Here is a 16,310-nt window from a genome sequence, read left to right on the forward strand (position 1 = left end):
ATAGACATTTTTTAGCATACTTTAACCTAAATAAAATAAATATGAGAAAAAAAACATGAATTATTTATAAAATAGCACTTTTTCATTATGTCCTCTCAACCTAGTGACATATATAATGGCTCATTATTTATAATGAGCCATTATGAATAATGGCTCATTATAAATAATGGCTCAGTCCAATTTTCTCAGCATCCCGGAAAAAATCACTTAGGTATTTTCCCACTCACACTGTCAAGAGATTTATGTATTAGGAACGTTTCTTGCCTATATTTCATTAGTTTTATCCAGATAGTCATCGTCAAGCTCTACCTTTCGAGACGTAAATGATATTTATTGTTGTTTGAGAAAAAGTAAAGAATAGTCTTTGAAAAATATATAAATTTCTTGTTTTCATCATACAAATAATAACGTTGGACTGTTCTTAAGCCAGCCAGAGTGTTCAACCCGTTACAGCCTGGTCAACTTTTACACTGGGTTCAACCCCGTTACTTAATACATTACCATTGTTAAATTTGGTCTTTGTTGATCTGTATGCAAAGTTTAAAGAATTAGTCAAAAATGTTAAAAAAAAAAAGCTTGATCTAATGTTTATTTAAAAGTGTATTTTCATAATTTATCAAAAGCACTTTTACATCAAGTTGCCATATTCTACTTATCAGTCTAATTATCATAATTCACAATCAAATAAATTACAATTATTAATTTTAATGGGGACAGGTGATCTCAAAGGAACTGAAAGAATGAGTTTAACTATACTCAAAAAGGAATCAAATTGTCCTGTACAGGGTTGAATTTAAAGCAACCTAAGTTACAAAGAAATTCGTAACAATGTTTGGGATTTCGTGCAGAAGGTGGGGAGACATATTTTCTTGTTGGTTCAAAGAGTTCTTCACTAGATGCAGTGACCAAAAACACATTTTTGTGATATATATTTAGTAACCTGAGACCTCAAAATGTACCAAATTCACCCTTTCATGTCGTAAGACCTTAGCAAGTATTTATTATGTTTGCCTTCACAAGATTAAAAGTGAATGATATTAAAAACTGGAAATTTGCATCCCATTCTAGTTGAGGATTGAAGATGTTCATTATTGAATTAATCAAAAGTTGACTGATCTTATCAATCGCATTACGACTCATTGATAAGTGGCCATTTTCACTACAGAAGAAAACTGATTCTGTCCTATTAAAATATACTATCAAAAGCTTCTCTGTAAACAGAAAAAAAGTTGATCTTTCTAATTTCTTGGTTTTATCGTGTCATGGACTCCTTAAGGACCTTGTGGAGTATTTACACTTGAAACAGAACCGCATTAAATGCATTTTAGATTCCACACCGGTCGCCATTTGAACCGTTTCTTACCCGCTAATAGATGTGCCATTCTCCGCCATCTTTGTTTCTGTGTCTGTATCAACGGCTGAAGGATGACCAGCGGCGCCCTCCGCCCTGAGCAATTTCATAGCAACCCATTTCTAAACCGTTGAGCTAAAACAATATGTTTGTATATACATATAAACTGACCTCGACAGATTCTTTAAGGGGCTTATGTGTCTGAACAGAACCGTGCTCATACACAGCATTCGTTTCTGTAAGAACCTTCTCGTTCGCCCTCCGCCATCTTTGTTTCTCTTCCGGCTGGCTGAAGGATGACAAGCAGCGCCCTCTGCTGGATTGCGGCAAAACGCTGAAACTAATTAATGTCCGTCGAAGCGGACATTAGTTAATCTATTTCAACTTTTTAATTTACCTACCCAAAATCAATGCGTCTAACAATTGTTTGCATTCCTAATTCTAGTTTCACAAAGTCACGCTTAACTAGTAAGAACTTTAAAACTAAGGAAAAACAAACGTAGGGTAAGATTTACTCGTGTTTTCTTTAAATTAATTTCTTTACAGTTATACTAAAAGGCTCGTTTATAAAGAAAACTGAATTGGACGTAGTCTTTAATGACCTTTTATTGTTTATATTTCGAAACAGAATCGCCCAAATGTTGGCTTGCTGAAGTATCAGCCGCGCCCCCTCCTGGACGGCGGCCAAACAACAATGAAAGAAATGGACCAATTTTTAATCCAAACAAACTATCAATCGACTTTTAATTCCAAGTCGATTGTTTCCTTAAATCCAGCAGTAATTAAAACAGATTCTTGGGCAAAATAAAGACTCAGATTTGATTTTAATGTTTTATTGCAATTTATTTCTTTACAGTTAAACTAAAAAGTGTGTTTATATATTTATATGTATAAAAAACTGACATGAACATACACAAGGTCAAAGAAACTCACTGAGAAGGAAAAAAAACACGCAGAAGCTAAAAACTAATCTGTGGCTGAGTTCCCGTCCTCGCTTTAAGAGATGTCCGTCGAGCTGTTGTCTCTGAGAACATTATTAGTCCATGTTCCCGTCTGCACACGAAGACGAGAAGAAGAAAAAACAAAACACAAGCCTACAGCTAGATATTCCTGTTACAGTAATACTGGACAACTAAATGGAAACTAAAAGGAAATCTTCAGGGACAACATGACAGTAAGGTGTGCGCACCATGCTCGTGTTTTTGTGCGCACGTGTGTTTCTATCTACAACGTTGAGTGTTAAAACAGGAGTCGGAGCTCCTTCTGGAAGCCGCGCCGAATCTCCGCCTACGAGTCGTCGTCGCCGTTCACGCTGTCGCCGTCATCTTCGTCTCCTTCCACGTGTTCGCCTTCCTCCTCTTCCTCTTCTTCGTCCTCCCTCTCCTGACTCTTGACCTGACGGATTTGTGAGCAGAACCGCAACGTTAAAACTACTAAAAAGATAAAAATCATAGCATACATACAACTAAAGTACAGCAAATCAGACCAAACTTTTTTTTGTTTTAGAACTCAGGATAAAGAAAAAACAAAACTGCTAAACAGCATAATAATAGTGATAATTTTATTCACATTCTGAAGTTTATATATGCGGTAATATTGCATTAGTTTTTATAAACGCACAAAAATTTATATTAGCAAAATAAAATGTAAAATCACAAGAAAAATGTGGTTTCAAAGACAAAAGCTACGATAACATAATCAGCTTGGTAATTTTTTAGATTTCATTGAAATCGACTTAAATAGACGTTTGAACAATTGACTCAAAGTCTTGCTGAAAATACTTTGATACATTAATAGATAAAAAAAAAAGTAATTGTAAAACTGGTACTAAAGTAGAACTTCACAGGACCTCTGACATTTCTCATTTTAAATATTTTGTTGGGTAGGAGTTGTCGTAAAATTACGACTTGCTGAAACAATTCCTCGAATGATTCGAGTACCTCAATTATTAAAATTGCTCGAAGTTTTGTTAATTTATGTTTTATTAGGTAGCGCACCGTGTTCTGGTCGGATCATTGTTTGTGGTGGCCAGCGCTCTTATTTTGGCCTATGAGTTGTTGTGAAGTGCTAACAGTATGGTGTTGAATTGTGCGGCGTTTTACCAGGATCTAGCAAAATGCCAGATCCTGGACAAATAAGGATTGTTGAACTTTGCGATGGTTGAACTACGACAGGGGTTCTGGTGTTGGAATTGCAGCTTCACGGTTCTGGAGCAAACGGTAGGAATGGCGGAGAGAGAGAGATCCGATTCTTCGGATAATCATAAAAATATTCCATCGAGTACTCAATTACTAAAATATTCTTTTACAACTGTCATATTTTCCTGACTTTTCGTATCATTACGACCTCTTACCATTGCAACTTTCTCCAAGTATTTTTACTTGTATTAGTGATTTCTGATGATACTTTTTCTTTTAAAATGACTACTCTTGTAATAATTTTTTCTTTAGCCTGGTCCTAATACTTCGACACAGACATTGAAAGAATATTATGCCTTTTTAAAGAATGTGGGAAAAACAAAGAGTGAAATTTTACTAACATTTCAGCTGCACTGGCCCTTGTTTAATGTCTCAGAAAAATCCAAATTACTCAGCCAAGAAATAAAGAAGTGAATTGTGGACCTTCATTTATCAGGTTTCTTCTTGTTTTGTTTTTTTTATAATTTTCAGAGTCTAGAAGTCACTAGTCAGTGAAATCTGATGTAAAATACACCTATTAAATTCCTGTTTCATGATGTTTTTGAAAAGCCGAACCTCCAATATGAAAACATGTATGGCGCTAAATGGTACTATTAGCTTTTTTGTAAAAGCCATTTTTAGATGTTCTGTAGGATTTGCTTTTATTGTGTATATGGTAAGTTGAGGTTCTATTTTTGCGGCGTATTAAGGATGTCATTTCAGGAAGGTATTTGAAAATAAAATTTGTACTTTAAATATTGATTGTGTTTAAATTCTGTCTTTTTTGGAAGGGTTTTGTGCAACAATTTCAATCTTTTTTGTTATGGCCAAAACATTGCTTGAAAAAAAAGTGGCAACTTCTTAAAAAAGTTTAAGTAAAATCAGTCATTTTAGGCCGCAGCACCTTGGAGGGCTTGGTAACCGCTCTCACCTCTTCCTCCTCCAGCAGGTCTCCTTCCTCTTCTTCCTCGTCGTCGTCTTCTTCATCCTCGTCCGAGTTGTTCATGTCCTGGCTCTCCCTCTCTCTCTTTATGCCGTCATTCTTCTTGCTGCTGGAGTGCGGCGGTGAGGTCACCTCGCCCGGCTCTGGCTTTATGCTCTTTGCTACAAAACAAACATCAAAAATGTGAATTTACTGGAAAACTTGCAGCATCAGATCAACTCAACAGCCGTATTCTGCAGGAAACCGTCGCCGTCGTACCAGACTTCTTGCTGTGGTCCTTCTCCATTCGCTCCAGGCTTTCCAGCAGGTCGTCCACTTTGCTTTTAATCTGCGACAGTTCACGCTTGATGGTCTGCAGCTCGTCCACCCTCACTGCACCGAAGCAAAAGATTAGCCTGTGTTTTACAGCCTGAACCAGAAACTAATATTTGACCAATTATTCCGACTATAGGATAAAAAAGCAGCACATTCTGCAGGCTTCTCATTTAAACATTGAAGCCTTTTCACACAATATAAAAAACATTAAAAGATAAAAAAAAAAAAAAATGAATTTTTTACGTAAGAAGCATTTTGTTGCTTAAAATGCAACATAACTATTATTGCTTTATTATTCCCTTGGTCATTTGTAGCCAGAATTGGTAGTAACTAGTTACATTTACTAAATTTACTTTGAATATTTTAACCGTCAGTAATTTTATTATGTTTATCGCTGCTCTAACTCAACTCAATATTCCACATTTAAATGTTTCAGTTTTGAATAACTATGTTATTTTCCCAATATTATGACTTTATTCTGGTAATATTATCGCTTTAGTCTCCATTTAAACTTCATTCGGAATTAAAAATATAATAAAAAGAAATCTTAGACTGGCCGTAATGTTTTGTCATAGGAATAATTTGAATTCAGTCTTTGGTACAAAGAGAGACGAAAACAACAATCAAACATGTAAATGCAATTATTGAGTGTTTTAAATTATCATGCATTAATTGATCCATTGCTTATTGTGACAGGCCGATCTGTACTCTGTTGAACTAACATAAGGGGTGATTGAAGTAAGTCACTTTTCATGAATATTGTCTGTCACTTGTTTCTATTTCAGAAAAAAACAGATTGAAATCAGGAAAGGTTTGACAAAAAAATAAATAAATAAATAAAAATTAGGTTTTATTTGTAGTCAAATAAAAAACCCTAAGAATATGTTTTGTTGTTTAAATTTTTTTGACATTTCTATTTTAGAAATAAAAAAATGATTAAAATAAAAAAAGGTTTAATTTTTAATCAAATAAAATTCACCATTCACCAAAATTTATAACATTTTTCTGTGATTTGTAATTTGTATTTTAGAATAAAAAAAGATTGGAAAGAAATGGTTTGACCAAATATATATATCAGGATTTCATTTTTAATCAAATGAGTTTTGAGTTTATTTTCTGTCATTTGCGGTTTCTATTTTGGAAAAATATATAGGTTAATATCAGAAATTGTATGGAAAATTTCAGATTTTATATTCCTGATCCATGTCGCCTTATTGTTTTATGTATTCTGTGTATTTAATCGTCTTCCGGCTGCAGTGCTGAATGTACTTTAGGAACTGAAGTTATTTTTCGGTGAGAGCACTGACTCGTTCTGGACGATGAAGTCCTCTGGCTGCTCTTTGATGAAGAGGAGAAGCTGCTCTTGGTCCGCCGGCTGCTCCCTCCGCTCAGGCTGACCCGCGGGCGTTTGGACGGGATCACGGCCCGCGACAGCGGCGGCGGCGCGGGGACGCGAGACGGGTACGAGTACATTCTGGAGCCATTCAGGAAAATAAGAGAGCGAAACAGAAATCATCCTAGGTGTTGACTGAGGCGCTCAGGGATTGTTTTTTTCCCCCAGACGGTTTTCACTCACCTGTCATAGTAGTCTCTTTGAAAATCATAGTCCAGGTCAAACGAGGAACTACTGCAAGGCAGAACATAAACAACACAGTGAAAATATGTAAACCTGTCGCATTCCCAGAGTTTTTATCTAAGCTCCTTTTAAAAGCAGTTATCTTTGCATCGGCTAAAGACATCGTTGATCAGTCAGACCTGTACATGTCTCCAGCCGAGCGTTTAGAGGTTTTTGACCTGTGTGGTTTGGGTTCTCCGGCGAGATTGCAGTCTGAGATAAAAGACAGAACAGGCAGTGACGATAAAAACACTTTTCAGACAAAACATGAAGAACTTTCACCGAGACAATAGGCTGTCAGTTTAAACATGAAACAATCAATTCATTGAAATAAAAACATTTAATAAAAGTGTTTATTAAACCCCTTAACTGTTGGCATATAGGTTGTCTGAATTCTCTGCCAGCGTCCATTATGACAGCCCAGAGCCTGGATAATATCCAGAGAGCGACTTGAGCTTATTTTGACATGCCTGTATTAGACTAAATCTAAAGCCACAGAGGTGTAGCCAACATATGTCCTGTTATGTGGATTTAAGGCATCTTGGGGTTTGTTCTGACATGAATGCGTAACCACGTGTAACGTGTGCGTCGATGCTGTGTCAAAGTCAGGCTCTGTGCACCCTCTTGTTTTGTTTTCAGCAAAACATCTTCACAGGTTTTGTTGAAGTAATTGCTAACAGGACATGCTACTCCAGAGCATCGTCTCTGCTGGCTAACATTTAGCTATCAGCATGTCATGAAAGTCATGAAAGCATCACAGCAACAGGCTTCAGTCAGAGGCCTTTTCAGATTTGTGGAAAGACTGATGGCTACTGGAAATCTTTCCTGCCAGTGACGACACACTGAAGATACTTTGATGATGCGAGTTTTGAGATAAATGAGGTTTGGCTAAACTTTAGGTACTTATGAGCAGAAGATAAAATCCTCACCGAGAACTTGACCGACGATCATCCTCCCGTCCTCCCCCGTGACAGCGGCCCGGGCGTTCCTCTCGTTGGCGTATTGAACGAAAGCGTAGCCCTTGTGGACGGAGCAGCCGACGATCTTCCCATACTTGGAGAAGATGGCCTCCACGTCCGCCTTGGTGACCAGCAGGGTGTTGAGGTTGCCGATAAAGACCCGGGAGTTGAGGGAGCGCGGGTCGGTCTTGTTGGTGACGTTGCTGCTGGCCATGAGGCTGGAAGCGGAGGATGAGCGTCTGACGGAGAGAGGGAGAGAAACAGACGGACAAAACGGATACAAAGGTTTGAGATTTTCAGGAAGGATGAGAGACGCTTCAGTCCTCTGAAAGTCTGAGTAGTTAAGCTTCAAACATCTTTCTGTGGATCAGAAATCTACAAATGAAAGGAGTTCTCTAGAGATGCATCAATCAATCTGACAATTCATGTTTTATTTGCTGATTTGTTATCAATGAGTAAAAAATTTATGCTTTCTCCCGTTTACTAATTAAAAATGTTCAGTAGTTTTGGTTTAAACATAAACCAAAAGCACAAACTTTATTTTTTTCTTTCTTGACTGCATACAGAAAAATCTTCTATGCCTCAATTAAAAATCTTTAAAATATTCTTAATAAATCCGTCTTCGTAGGTTAAGTATTGATCAATACATCTCTAGCTGTTCAGCTACTGATTATTTTAATTCTCATTATTAAACCCGCTGCACTGGTTGTACTGAAAAAAATAATCATCAGGCCTCAAACTCAAAAATAAACTCATGCACCACTAGCGGTTGTTTTTATCACGCAACATCAAACTTGCAAATGATTTCATGAAAGGAAACGAGGGCTTCTTTTGGTTAATGCAAAAACTAAACCATTATTTAGCAACGCTTCCTCTCGGCAAATGTTTTCATGCGGACGCAGCCTAAATGCTTCCTGTTCCTCTAACCCAACCGAACACACACTGCAGTTCCTCACGTGGAGAAACAAAGCTTTTAAAGTAAATAAAGCTCCAGTTTCTTGTAACACGCATGTGAAGCGGCGGCACATAGGGAAATTATGCAGAGCAGCTTAAAGGTTACCCAGGAGAAAATGCACTCGTTTGTTTTTGTTGTATATTTTTATGGCCTTGCTGCGCCTGTTTAAGATCAGATTTTTGCTGTTTGCAGGGCGAGAACCATGAAAACATCAGTGGTATGGACAGTAACTCTGCCCCCTCCTGCTGATAGAGAAGGAAAACGCAGAGGGGGGATTTATTCAACATTCACTCACTCCATAGCGTCTGTGTGCGGGGATCTCGTCTGCCTGACGTTTGACACTGTGGGCTGGGCTCAGTTTGGGCTGGTGTCTGGACCTTCACCTTCGCCCCCTGGCGATTTTTACTGAGGCGACAGAAAACACATCCTCAGTCAAGCTGGGCAGGGTTATCGTTCACCAAATCTTACCTGGGCTGGACGGAGTGTGTGCAGGAACTCCAGAATATACACCACCCAAAAAATAGGCACTTAATGCACCTTAAAGCTACAGCGAGGCAGTGTCAATTTAAATCTAAATTAAAAAGGTTAAGAAATCAATCTAAGACACAAAAACATTGCATAACACCAACTACTTTAAATCTAATAACTTTTGACTAAATCTGTTTATCCAAGCAGTAAAATGTTCAAATATCTTCCATCAAAGCAAACCATTAATAAAACTATTTATGGCAGTTTTTTTCTTATTTTTTATACACACTGAAATCACTAAAGTGTAAAGATGCTGCAAAAATATTAAGGATGGGCAACTGTGATACTGATCGGTCTTAGATGTGTTTTACTCCAAGAAAGCATGATTTAAAAAAAGACATCTAAAAATGTCCACAAAAAAAGGACTTTGCATTCATAGCAAAACAGCTGCAGATAAGCCGACAATATTACTTTTAACTACAATGAAAAAAGCAGCAACATTTCATACAATAGCATCCATGTTAGTGGAGTCTCTCAGTTATGTGAATGGATATATTTTATATTCCTTATAAAATGACTGAGGCCCATTCCCTAATAATTCCATTGGTCATTAATCCTGTATGTATTAATTGACTTTTAACCTTTTATTTTTATATGCTAAACATGAGGATGGAATGTAGAAGCCTTAAGGGGATGTACATCTAAGTGAATGCAGAGAAAAACATAACAGCCAAAGGAAGACACTTTTTATACATCATGTTTAATTAAATGTGCATTTATCATGTTACGTGTTAAAACTTGCAATCCAAAGCTTAAAAAAAAGTCACCATGCGAGGGAAAAACTGGGGAAAACTCCGTTAAAAAAAAAGTGAAGAAAAAGTGAGAAAAAAAATGTCCCGAAGACAACGATTCACAAAAACAACCCAAATCAATCAACACCACACCCGCCTGGACACCAACAGCGCCCTCTTCTGGGCTCAAGTGTGAATCACAAGGCCTGCGCTAGCCTTGGAAGCGCTCCATGCCGGCCAGCGCTGCTAGCGTTAGCTAACCACCAACTTAAAAATGGCACGAAAAAATAAACACCAATCTGACCAGTTTTTGAGAAAAAATCAAAACCTGAAAAATTCTGATATGAATGCCATCAATAATCTGAAGAGGATTAAAATTTTGCTGCCTCTGACGCTGTTAGCTGAAGCTAACGTTAGCTGTCCGAATGTCTGAAAAGCGAGCCAAAAACAAATCAGTCCCGTCAAAGAAAAATATAAAGCTAGGCAAACTTGCAAAAATAGTTCAAAGTGTATCTAAGATGCTTCCAACATGTTGTGGCTCTAAAAAAACCAATCTGCGTTTTTTTGTCTTTGAGGGGGACGAGCATTTCCACGTTAGCTAAGCCAGCTAACCCTGCTAGCCAGCACATTCTGTCCACTCGCAAAATGGAAAATCACCGTGGAAAAAATCCAAAAAGAAAAGAAAAAGGAGGGAAAAATGAAAAATGTCTGGGGACAAAATACTCACCACGACCTGTACGAGCAAAATGTCTTGTTTTTTCGTAAAATCGGTCAAATTGCAATTTAGGTCGTCCTTTTTGGTGCACAAGCGATTCGCCCCCTTTGAACAGCCAGCTAACGCAACAGGCGATGGCGCAGTGATGAGAAGGATGCGTTGGTTTTGATTTACGGAGCAATCTGGAGGGGCGGCGTCTCTACGAAAAGCACGACATTATAAATTTGGCTACATCCGATGTGACCAGGTGAGCAAAACATCATACGCCGTGTACTATGGGCAAAATATTTATATTTTTATGCTTTCAGCTTTATGAACACAGATTTTATTTTTAAAATAGTATTTCTGAATTCTCAAATACACAAATAGCAAAATAAAGAGTATAATTTGAAAAGTAGGTACTATTATGTAAACTAATATAATTTATAAAATTTCAAGGATGTAAATTATAAATCTATTATGTATTATGTAAATTGTGTGAATTAAGTTGCAGTAATTTTTCAAAACAAATTTTAAATGCACATGTTGGTTTTACCTTAGTTATTATCATTTGACCTCTTATATAAAGAAGATTCAACTTATGTTTAGATTATTGGTAATGTTCAGCAGCGAGTGATTTAATTATATCTGCATTCTTATAAATTAAAAATTGTACCTTTATAAAATCTAAAACATCTCAAATCTAAAACTTTATTTTGAAGTAAAGGGGAAAAGTAGAAATATAATAAATTAATTCACAAGTTACAATATTTTAATTATAAATAACACAAATAATTCTAGATAAAATAAAGTAGGCCATATAAACCCCTGTTATTATTTATTTAATCAAATCAGAACAATATAATTGCATTTACAAGAGAAGACTCGAGAAAGCTTATGTGCTGCCGCAGACAGCCAGCAGAGGGCAGTATTCTCTAAAGAAATAAATAAAGGAAACGTTTGGCGTGTTCATTAAACATGTGAGAGGCCATGAGACTCAACATCACATGGGAAAACACATAAAGGATTTTTGTGTGCAGTATTTTCAATTACTTCAAGCTAATAATGCATAACTATGACGTTTCTGCTGGGGCTGCTGAGGGTGTTAAACAATTTCTCATCAGACTTATAAATAAACATATCTTGATAGATTCCAAGGAAGAAAAAAAACAGATGTTAAAAATGTTTGCATAAATAGGCAGGAGACAATTAAAAACAGGCACAAAGAAACATATTGTATATGACTTTCTGTAGTTCAGAGTGAGCATCACAATGGAAAAGAAAACAGATTTTTAGGTGACTTTGACTGGACCATTTTCTGTCGTAGAAAACGAGTGTCTTCAGTTGCAGACTTCTTCAAATTTGGTGCAACGCAGATCCTCTGATGGGTACCATGTAGAATATCGAAATGGCTACATCTCATCAAACTGGCTGTTTCATTGGTCTCTGCAGTCACCAGATCTAAATCCAATTAAGCTCCTTTGGGACGTGGAGAAATGGATGATTCACGCCAAGAATCTACAAGAACTGGATTAGATCGCTGCGTAACCTTTTTGAGCATATCCCTCAAACATTAAGGGCAGTTTTGAAGGAAAAGATGGACCAACCTGGTATTAGAAATAATTTTAAAAAATCTTAACTTGTTTATAGCTTTATCAAGTCAGAGGACTCCAAAGCACTTATCCCAATAAAGTACTCAAATATTCTTATATTGCTGTAATTTATCTTGCTGTACAAAACTTTTTGGTTGAAATGTTCAGGTGATCCATGCAGGTGGACTTTTATATAAAATATTGCTTCTTATTCTTGCCCAACAGCACTTTTTTCAACATTTCTCCTTGAAAATTTAATACGTTTAGCAATCTGAGCAAATGAAAATTGATATCGTGAATTTTTATGACATCATTGAAACTGCCTTTTTTAAAAATGTTAATCTTTTATTTTCTGGCTTTTACGTAACACCAGAAAGTTCCAATAAATCCATAATGAATAAGGGGAAAAAAACATTGTACCAATTGCAACATCAAGAAATCTTTTCCAGTTTGGCTTTTGGTCCATTAAAGACAAAAATAAACTCCAGCTCACGGGAGGAGGTGTGTCGTTTTTGGATTAAATATTCGTGTGACCTTTTGCTTAAATTTTCACTTTGCCACTTTAGGGAGAAAGGGCCGCAAACAAAATAGACTGATACCAGCTGTTTTCTGCATCTGGTTAGTGGAGAGACCCCTATGTCCCAATTTTTCCTGGAGAATATGTTCTTTTGTGAATTGTTTTTGCCCATCTGGTTTTGTTTGGAGCAGCAGCGTCCCAGTGGGCTTGTTTACAGCTCCGAACATCATCTCAGAAATGTTACTCTGACTTGCAGGTTTTACCATCCAGCCTTGTACCCAGATGACATGTTTTTATGTGTATTCCTTACAGCTAGAGGACAAGCAGGACATCTGACAGGCCATGGTACAACCTTTGATTGTGATTGTTTCAAATGTTGGCACAATAAAAGCTCTGTGCTATCTAAATGTCAGGACTGGCAGTAATGGAGGGGTAAAGGGTGTCATTAAGTTTCAGCCCATTACGGATTATACAGCAGAGCTGATGATGAGAGAGATAAACCATTGGAAACTGTGCAGACCAGAAACCAGAACGTGGTCAGTGTGAGGTCAGTGCTTACAACCTCAAACATACTGAGATAAAATTGCAGGGAAACCACTGGAAATAAAAATACCATAAAGTGAAGAGGAGCCATGTGAACTCATAATCATTGTGAATTGTCAGTTATTATATGGGGATATCAGCAAACTGTAGAGGGAAAAACAGATATAAAACAGCATTTAGACCATTTGTGCTTCTCAAATGCCCAAAAGTCAAAATGGCTGTCTTTAGATCTGCCTCAATAATTAGGAAAGTCCTGTTGGGGGGATTATTTTTATTAATCACCAACTTCATCGCTGTCAGGTAATCCAAACTGTTAATACACCGAAAACCCAAGCTAAGCCCATCATCTAACAACCTAAATGGACTTCCAGAACATTTGGTCAGCTAGTTTTACGCTTGAAAAGTGTTGTTTTGTTGGTGCGATCTGGTTGAATGCACCAGAAACCACTTGGTGAATTCTTGTTGGTTGAGCCTTTCAAAGACATACAGTTGTGCATCTGTTTGCGGCCATTTTCAGTGACAAGAGGTCTTAAAAAAAGCTGGTTTTGAACCTCACCTTTCATAACTTCTTCACGGAAGCATAGCAGGTCAAAGTAAAAGTGAAGTTCCTTGTTTCTTAAGAGAATACCTAAATGTGTTCAATTACTGGTCAACTATTATTGTGCAGAATTATTACGCAACTAAATGAAAAACACACATGTTCCCTTCTCATTTTTTTATTTTCAGATGTTTTACTGAGAATTATAAATAAACAATTCAAAACTTTCCAGTAAACATTTCTGACATTAACAAAAGAAATCTGTGACCAATAAGCCAATCTTCTTTTCTTAACAGTGACCAGCCTTCCTTTCATGGAGTTGGTCGTTTTTTTTTTTTTGATGAATTGACAATTAAATTTTTACATCTTAAAGAGGGTAGTATTATGTGCTTTCTGTGTACAAAGTGCCATTTTACAGAGTAATCAAGTAACTATTTACTTTCAGTTGTTATAAAAATAGCATTTATATCAAATATGTCCTGAAACAAATTCTACTTTATGATTTAACATCTTGAAATTGGGTCTCTGTCTCTTTAACAATGTTTTTACCACTACTTCATTGAGAAGTAATTGGCATAATGAGCTCAGCACATGTGCAGTTCCACCAGGTGTTTGCTAATTTCTGCTGGCTAGTCTGAAGGAGCTGAGAGGGAAACTCGCTGCTCTCTGAGGTAGAAGCTCAGAAGATTGAAAACTGCAGCTCAGAGGATGAGCGACGACTCGAGGGCAGAACCAGGTCCACCGAGGCGTTTTGCACAGCTGCAAGGCTGCAATGGAGATAAAGGATTTCTCAAACATGCATGAAAGAATTAAAGATATACTCCAGGTATGTTTTTGACGAGGATAACATTGTAACATGATGCAAAGCTCAAAAAAGTCAAATTTACATTGTACTGTCTCTTTAAATCTCTTTTTGCAGCATTTAAAGAAGCTGTCTAATAGTTAGGTCAAACATTCAGTCATACCACAAACATGACACCTGCTGTCATCATCCAGCTTAGAGTTAGAAAATATCCTTAAAAACGATGATCAAAATAGTCACTCGCTTATTATTTGTGCACACAGAATAGCTATAGCAACTGGTACTGATTAAAATATGGCAAAAACATTTCCTTGTGACCTTTACATGACAAATAAAACAGTTTTAAAGTTGCACAACAGCAGTTATGAGTGTACAAGTTGACAGCTTCACATTTAAAACTTAAATTAAGAAACAAAAAAGCCTGTGTTTATCTCAGAACATAAATTTAATTCCAAGATACAAAAAAACAGCTAAATAATTATGCAATAAATAGAAAAATATTTCTGGAATTCTTTATATAAACAAATGTTTGCTTGATAATAAACTTACTAAATACAGCCAATTTACAAAAGCAAAGTCAGAATCTTTTGTGTATTTAATGGGATTGGCTGCTGATTGAAATACATCAAGATTTCACATAAACTCAGCATTTCTATAAAACTCAGTAAATATAATATTTCTAAGTAAAAATAGAGATCAGGAAAAAAATTTACCTTAAATTATTAATCAGTTTATTGGTATTTCAATCTCTAATGCATTTTAAACTATTGTTCTCATCTTAAGTTGCCATATTTATTACAGTGTTAACAAAATCACATTGAACATTTTGTTTATAAGAAATTTTTTCCCCAAATGTAATTCTCACAGTTATAATTTAAACATATCTTGTTATCCTTAATTTAAGCTGTAGATCCTTTTTTAATTAAAATAAATGTATAGACTGTACCTGACCTTTCTGCCACTGGCACTGAGTACTACGGAAATGTGACTCTGCAATAACAGGTAACTTTGACATATACATTGTCTTTTTACTACACAGTAGTTTTTACTTTCACTTTGGTAATTTTATTGGGAAATGTCATTATGTTTAATTTATTACATTTCTGGATACTCTTCTCATTGTGTAACTCCACAGAATGAAGGATAAACATGTTTTAACAAACAACAAATCACCTGATACAGACATCCACCAGTTTTTTGTTTTTTTTTTTGTTAAAGTTTGGTCAATTTATATGAAAAGAAATTGATTTCCAAAATGTTTTTCTTTTGCCAATTTATATGAATTATTTTGGTTCCTAAAATACCAACATTTCCATATAACTTTATATTTTGGTTCATCTGATGATGTACTTTTTAAACATTAAATGATTTATGTTTTGATCAGTTACTTGAGTAGCTTTTTTCTTACTAAATTTTAGATCTTATTTGAGTTCTTGAACGGCCACTTTTTACTTTTGCTTGAGTAAAAATGTGTGGAACTCGTGTTACTTTTACGTGAGCGCCATGTTTTTGTTCCTCCATCCACCTCTGCTGACCTCCTAAATCAGTACAAGCTGTAAATTGTTTAGAAATTAGACAGGAACGAGCCGAGAGGCAATTCTGAGCTTCCGGCTTGTTTGTTGTTGTCATAGCAACTCCATAGCAACCCTCACGACAGTTAGGTACGGATACCAACTAGGGACATACGGGACAGCGTACGCGTGTGGGGATTTAATCCGGTTTTTGCTGTTTAAATAACGAGTTTTAAAACATTAACGTAACAGTAACCTATTTTTATTTAACTTAATTTCCTAAACTGGTGTTTTCATTTATATTTTAAAGCCTAACTTTTGAGGAATGAACGGAGCCTTTTAATGAATGAATGTTGTAATACCTGCGCACAGCTGGTTTACTTTAATGATGCTACGTTATTGGTAGAAACAAGTGAGGGCGGGGGGAGGGATTGGGGGTCTTGGTGGGGAAAGGGGTGCGCGTGCGCGTGCGCCGCAAAGCTGATGCAGCTGCAGCAGCAGCACGCGAGGAGGTGAGCGCGCTGCAGTGACAGTAGGAA

At 36.5% G+C, this 16,310-nt stretch overlaps 1 protein-coding gene across 3 annotated transcripts; it reads right to left on the reverse strand.

Annotated features, from left to right (window-relative positions):
• Positions 1-1,942: 1,942 nt before the first annotated feature.
• Positions 1,943-10,439, reverse strand: LOC129377963 (heterogeneous nuclear ribonucleoprotein C-like). Of its 3 annotated transcripts, XM_055058184.1 has the most exons (9): positions 10,302-10,438; positions 8,611-8,720; positions 7,331-7,599; positions 6,542-6,614; positions 6,363-6,413; positions 6,094-6,260; positions 4,730-4,843; positions 4,460-4,632; positions 1,943-2,746 (listed from the first exon to the last, which is right to left on the reverse strand). In XM_055058184.1, exons 2-9 carry the CDS (start codon positions 8,613-8,615, stop codon positions 2,639-2,641), a joined length of 960 nt encoding a protein of 319 aa, XP_054914159.1. In that variant the 5' UTR covers positions 8,616-8,720; positions 10,302-10,438; the 3' UTR covers positions 1,943-2,638. The 3 variants fall into 3 exon arrangements, with proteins under 3 accessions (XP_054914159.1, XP_054914160.1, XP_054914158.1); XM_055058185.1 differs by having other exon boundaries at positions 6,581-6,614; positions 8,611-10,439; XM_055058183.1 differs by having other exon boundaries at positions 8,611-10,439.
• Between the last annotated feature and the right edge of the window lie 5,871 nt (positions 10,440-16,310).

The sequence above is a fragment of the Poeciliopsis prolifica genome, unplaced genomic scaffold, assembly GCF_027474105.1.
Source record: "Poeciliopsis prolifica strain line A6 unplaced genomic scaffold, Auburn_PproV2 SCAFFOLD050, whole genome shotgun sequence".
In the NCBI taxonomy this organism is placed as follows: Eukaryota; Metazoa; Chordata; class Actinopteri; order Cyprinodontiformes; family Poeciliidae; genus Poeciliopsis; species Poeciliopsis prolifica.

What these genes read in the sequence shown, in the direction of transcription:
- LOC129377963 (XM_055058183.1), bottom strand. An exon ending in TCGGCTGGAGACATGTACAG is followed by an intron (nt 6,414 to 6,541) that starts GTCTGACTGATC and finishes TCTGCCTTGCAG; the next exon opens with TAGTTCCTCGTTTGACCTGG. An exon ending in GACTTCATCGTCCAGAACGA is followed by an intron (nt 4,844 to 6,093) that starts GTCAGTGCTCTC and finishes GCTTCGGTGCAG; the next exon opens with TGAGGGTGGACGAGCTGCAG.